The sequence below is a fragment of the Alnus glutinosa genome, chromosome 14, assembly GCF_958979055.1.
Source record: "Alnus glutinosa chromosome 14, dhAlnGlut1.1, whole genome shotgun sequence".
Taxonomy (NCBI): Eukaryota; Viridiplantae; Streptophyta; class Magnoliopsida; order Fagales; family Betulaceae; genus Alnus; species Alnus glutinosa.
The window spans coordinates 22,992,547-22,998,740 of record NC_084899.1 but is presented as its reverse complement, the minus strand read 5'-3'; the positions used below and the strand labels follow the sequence as shown (position 1 = coordinate 22,998,740).

General features: G+C 36.1%; 1 protein-coding gene and 1 long non-coding RNA gene across 2 annotated transcripts; both read left to right on the top strand.

The window, feature by feature from the left end:
- Positions 1-211: 211 nt before the first annotated feature.
- Positions 212-2,492, top strand: LOC133856834 (transcription factor WER-like). Its single transcript, XM_062291874.1, has 4 exons — positions 212-347; positions 516-645; positions 981-1,307; positions 2,339-2,492. Exons 1-4 carry the CDS (start codon positions 212-214, stop codon positions 2,490-2,492), a joined length of 747 nt encoding a protein of 248 aa, XP_062147858.1.
- A 2,000-nt stretch (positions 2,493-4,492) lies between these two features.
- LOC133856960 (uncharacterized) lies at positions 4,493-5,647 on the top strand. Its single transcript, XR_009898266.1, has 3 exons — positions 4,493-4,597; positions 4,723-4,763; positions 5,420-5,647. It is a non-coding gene; the product is annotated as an uncharacterized LOC133856960 (long non-coding RNA).
- The last annotated feature ends 547 nt before the right edge of the window (positions 5,648-6,194 follow it).

Genomic DNA, 6,194 nt, shown 5'->3' with positions numbered 1-6,194 from the left:
CTGTTGTTGAGGTTCTCTAGTTTTCTTTCCCTCCCTGCAGGCTCCCCAGTCCCTGGCCCGGAAGGGTAGCTCACATATAGCTGGATTGACTTACGTACTCATGACGTGACTCTTCAACAATGCCCAAACCTTCATGTTTTTAAATTCTCACTTCTCTCTCCCTCTATGGCTCTCTCCATCAGCAAGACCACTATCTCTCTCTCTCTCTTAAATGGCTCCAAAAACTGATGGATCAGCCAAGAAAGTAATGAACAAAGGAGCATGGACAGCAGAGGAAGATCAAAAACTGTCTCAGTGCATTGAAATCCATGGTGCAAAGAGGTGGACAGCAATTGCACTCAATGCAGGTTAATTTACCACATATCTTAAGATTAAACCAATTTATATTATCAGTCGAGAAGAAGTATTAATATAGCAGAGAAACCTGCCGGTATATGATGATCAACTCTATACATATATAGTATTAATTAAATTTGATGGGAGGCCTAAAAGGTTCTCATTTTTTTTTTTTGCAGGTTTGAATCGATGCGGGAAGAGTTGCAGATTGAGATGGTTGAATTATCTGAGACCCGATATCAAACGAGGCAACATATCAGATGCAGAAGAGGACTTGATACTTAGGCTTCATAAGCTACTAGGGAACAGGTTAGCGTATCAAAGTGTATCAAATACATATATTTTCCCGGATAACCAGGGTATCCGCCCCGACTAGATTCTAGGAATAATGTGCAAAACGCTCTCTAGATGGGTCGGTAAAGCTACGTACGCCTTTCGTGACCTCAATAAATTATTTAAACTCAAGAGGGTCGAATCTTAAACTTAGTACTTCATGATCAAACACCAGGACCAAGTAATTAAAGAAAAAGAAAAGGGAAAAAAAAGAAAATAAAAAAAAGAAAAGAAGAAGTTATTGCATGCTCTAATTAAGGTTATCCAAGAGAAGCAAATTAATCAAACAAAGTACATGTTTATATATATAGGTGGTCTTTAATTGCTGGGAGACTTCCAGGACGGACCGACAACGAGATAAAGAACTACTGGAATTCTTATCTGAGCAAGAAAATAAATCAAAAGGAGAAAGCACCGGAGGCTTCAACGACAACAGCACAAGATGATCAGGTAATTATGCCTCAAAAAACCTATAGCGTCGATCATGTGGACGTGGAGGGTGCTAAAGGAGGCGGGAATTCTGAAGGAAACTTTGATGTGAACGAGTTCTTTGACTTCACCGCTGAAGGATCGTACGATTTAAACTGGGTGAACAAATTTCTTGAACTCGACAAGGATCCTTGGCTCACTGAGAAATGGTGAGCATTGTGTAACTAATATATATGCCAATAATAATTGTTTAATTTCTTGTTCAAAACCAACTACATTGTGTAATGAGTAATACTACACACACTCCCACTTTTTCACATGTTGTGGAAATTTTAAAGTACTCGCAAGTGCACGAATCGTTTGCAATATATCGTTTTGCAAGTGCGAGGTCGATCCCACATGGAATTGAGTTGCGAAAATTAATCTCTATTCAAACTAATCATATTTTAATCTAGTTCCAAATTTATGGGTTTTTGATCAAATAAAACATAAACAAAATTAATGAAAATAAAGGGGTCTAGGGTTTTGGAATCCACGCCCTCCAAATCATAGCAAAATATTTTCATGTTCATCAACACTTATCCGAAGTTGTCACTATAAAAATCTTATGTATGTTCTACTATGCTTCAAAAAATTGTTTAAATCATTCAGTGAATCCATTCTTTGTACAAATCACAAAAGATATCCGGTTTAAACCAAATCATCAAATGTATCCGTAGAGCGAGACACAATGAATATCCAACATTTATATATATATAAACCAAGCAATCAATTAAATGAGATTATTTCAAATCATCACTTGTATCCGGAAATCACAAGAGATATCCAAAAATCATCTCAAAAATTGATAAGAAGTAAAACATTGAAAATATTAACCCCAATAAAATCGGATAGTATAAACTCTCATGAAAACATTTTCGCTCTTCAATGGTAAGGTTTCATCCTCAACCTTACTAGAAGGTTTAACTACACATAATAAAATAAATAAAACCTAAGACATGAAATTAAAAACATAAAAATCAAACATTTACAAAAGACATATGGTGCAAAAAATCTAGCCCAAGAAGGACGCCTCTGCTCTCACACTTCTTTCTTTTCTCTATGCCTCTTCTCTTCTTTTCGTTTTTTCTCCTCTCCGTTCTTCCATGGCATGGTGCTGCCTTTTATAAAGAAATAGCATGCTGCAGGTTGCTGTCTTGGTGGAGTGTGCTGCCATCACGTGATACCCATGCTGTCCAAGCTGGAGTGTGGTGTCCAAGGTGCTGTCTGGAGGAGCTGTTGGGCGTGCTGTCCAGGTGCAGAAGGTGCTGCAGGTGACTGTCCAACAACTGCTGTCCCTTGCAGGTGCTGCCAGGCGTGCTGTCCAAGTGCAGAAGGTGTTGCAGGTCGTGTAGGTTGCTGTCCAGCAGCTGCTGTCCATGCTGTCCAACAGGTTGGGATTCGGTGCTAGGGGAGTGCTGTTGGACGTGATTTGCTGCTGGAGAGGAGTGCAGAGCTGCTGTCCACGTGCTGCCCTTGGAAATTAAGAATTGTGCAACAATTGGGACTCTTTTCTCTCTATTACCTAAAAAATGCTAAAGTACTAAAACTAACAAAAGCATTAGAAAATAACAAAGCTAAATGTTTAACTAATGTAAATTAAGGGGGTCCAAATATACAATATTTGTGACATATCACCACACCTATTTCTCCAATGGCTTTTAAAACCACCAAGGAATTAAAATCCAATAAAGATTCATATCAAAGCTAATAGTGGTTTTAAAAGCCACCTAAGGGTATTGAGAAATGGGTGTAAAGAAGTGAGAGTCTGTGTAGCATTACTCTTGTGTAATTAATGGAAGCCAGCGTACGTGATTCGATATTCTGTCAAAAATTTCTATAATTGTTCGTTTGGATGTGCGATTTTTTGAAAAATTGTGAATATTGAGAGGATTTGTTTTTTGAAATTATGTTTGGATGATTTAGAAAACTTCAGACAAAAATTAAAAAAGTTGGATAAAATTTGAATAGAATTTGATATTTAAACAACAAAAATTTGAAAAATATTTAGAAATTCTCTCACCCAAACATGCCATTAATGTATTTGAGCTGTACGTATGTGTCCTTCGAATGTTTTTGTAACTTATTCAGTTATTTGTCTAATTTATCATGATAATTTCTTGAATGAATTGCTAATTTCTAATCAAATTTCTTTAGTATTTCTTAACAATTATATGGTTGTTCTATAGTATCAGTGATTTTATTTTTTAATTAATTCTATTATTGTTTCTTGTTTTGTTAGCATTTTTATAGATTTTACACGTGAGGTCAAATAACGTTATGTGGAAAAAATTTCTTCACTCTCTTTTTTCCTTGTTACAGAGAAGGCAACCAAGACCCATAGTAGCCACTTTCCTCTTGCTTCAGCCGGCTTACGGAGGAGGGGAATGACCTCATCTCTTCCCACCTCTCCTTCTCTTCTTTATTTTATATTTTTTATTGCTTTTGTTATTGTTTGGCTAGTGGTTTATCTAGTTCTCTTCATATTGATGAGGTTTTATTGATTCGTCGTCTTGTATGACTTATCCCGCCCGAAATTGCAATCTCAGTGTTTTGGCTTCTTCACCACGCCGTTCACGTTTGCAGCCGTCCTCCTTGTGTTAGTAGTCGATTTTGTCAAAGTTCTTAGATTTGATTTTTTAAAAGCTATATCTACGTTTCTCCGATGGTCCCTGCCTCCCACGCGCCTCTCCACCACACTCACCGGCTTTCCAGCTACCCAGCGCCACTGGCCGAGTCTTCTTCCACCTTCCATGCGCTGGAGCGTGGCTCCCACGCGCTGGAATGCGTCTCTCACGCATCAGCGCCAAGTCTTCGGTCCTCCACTGCTCCACCAGTCGCTGGAGTTGCTATTTTTGGGGCTTTTTTGCTGTTTATTTACTTTTGTTTTTTGTTTTTTTTTTGTTTTTTTTATGTTACTTGGGTTATTGTTTCCCTTTAAGGGAGACTACTCTATTTGGATTTGTGTTGATACCTCTCTTTTTTGGAATCCTATTTTCAGACTGTAACATCGTTTTTACTGCTTCAACAATCTTTTGGTGGTTCTTATTGTTTCCAAGTATGGGTGCAGATAGGCTTGTCCTAATTAAGGGTGTAAATCCGGACCGGTTATAACCAGTAGGGAAACCAGCTCCAGGCACTAACCGGCTTCGGGAAATTGGGTTGGTACCTTGTTATTTATAACCAGGTACTTGGAGCCGGAGTTGGGTATTGATTTTCAAAAACCCCGATTATAACCAGGTAACCGGCTTCGGGTTTATTAATTTATTAAAAAAAAAATTACCCTTACCCTTTTACCCTAATGCTACACGACTTAATAGGGGGTCATTTATGTCTTTTTCACACTTTGTTTTGCCCTAAATCCTAATTTCTATTTCTCATTTTCTCTTCACGCCGCCTGCCTTCACTGAAGTTCATTGAAGTCTCTTCACGCCCCTGACTCGCCACCACTGCCTACCAGGTAACCAGTCTTCTTCTTCTTCTTAATTCTTCTTCTCTACGATTTTTGATCACTGATCTTTGATCTTTCAATTCTTTTCTCACCCTTACTGAGTACTGACTTCGTCTTTCTCTGTTTCTATACAGATTTGGTGATTTTTGAAGCAGAATGAGCAAATCACGGTTAGGTATGTTGTTCTTCTTTAATTTTTGTTATGAATTGATTTAACTTTCGGTACTGTTTTAGCTTTCCTTTCGGATGCTAGGGTTTTTTTTTTTTTTTTTGGGTTCTGAGAAGTGGGTTTTGGTGAAACTGAGAGAAGGATCAATAGGTTGTGTTTGATTCTTTGATTTTTGCAGCTTGTATGAAGCCTCCTTGGCTTGATTCCTTTTTTTTTTTTGGTGCGTTTTCGGCGCCAATAACTGTCTTGTTCTATGGAATTATCGAATTTAGTTGATCAGATATCTGAAATGGAAATGAATTGGATAAGAACCTTATACATTATTCTAATTTCTAGGTTGGATTTGTCTGTATCTGTGTCTGTCTTTCAAACGATAAGATAGACCTTTGAAATTTTTTTGGATAATTGATGATTTACTCTTAAATAATTTTCAAAGTGTCAATATGTTTAATTATTTAAGATGTTTGTAATGTATATGGTAAATATACCAGCTTCTGTCCTTATTTATTTTCCTCAACCGAGTGTTATAATAATGACTAATGGATTATTAGTTATTATTGAAATATTTGATGAGCATAGTAAATGGTTATAAATTCATTTTAGTTTTCATTATTATTAATTCATTTAACTAGCTTTTTTATTTTTTATTTTTTCTATTGTAGTTATAGATAATTGAGAGCAAGTTATAGATGATTAAGAGCAAAGTTGCAGAAAGCCAGAAACCGAACCACGCTTGGATATGTTTAATATGTTTATGGACTTTTGGTTATGAACTTTTTTAATATGTTTATAAACTTTTGGGTTTGAACTTTTTTAATATGTAATATGTTTATAAACTTTTGGGTTTTTATTATGTAATTATGTATGGATGTGGAGTTTTCAAGTTCAAATATGCAGTTGATGGGCATAACGTATGTGTCTCAAGATGGCAAAAATGAGAAATTTTTTCTCTTTGTTATAGTAATTGAAATTTCTTGATTGAATTAGGTTCGATACCTTAAAAAATGGGCTAAAACGTTTAAATAAAGCCCACAAAAATTTAAATGAAGTCTAAAAAAGTAGGCCAAATGCTAAAAATAAGCTCAAAAAGTATATATATATATATATATATATATATATATATATATATATATATATATATATATATATATATATATATATATATATATATATATATATATATATATATATATAACCCAGGTCCAGATAACCGGTTTTCACTCGGGTACTCGAGTACAAACTGGTTAACCAGGGACCCCGGTTAACAGGGGTACCCGGTTTCGGAGCTGGTTGTTGAAAATCAATAACAGGGGACCCCGAAGCCGATTCCTAGTTATTATCCAATAACCGGGAACTGGCTTCAAGTTTACACCCCTAGTCTTAATATGTTCTCCTTCAGCTTTTATAACCGCCATGTGCGGCCCATTGAGAGCCTAC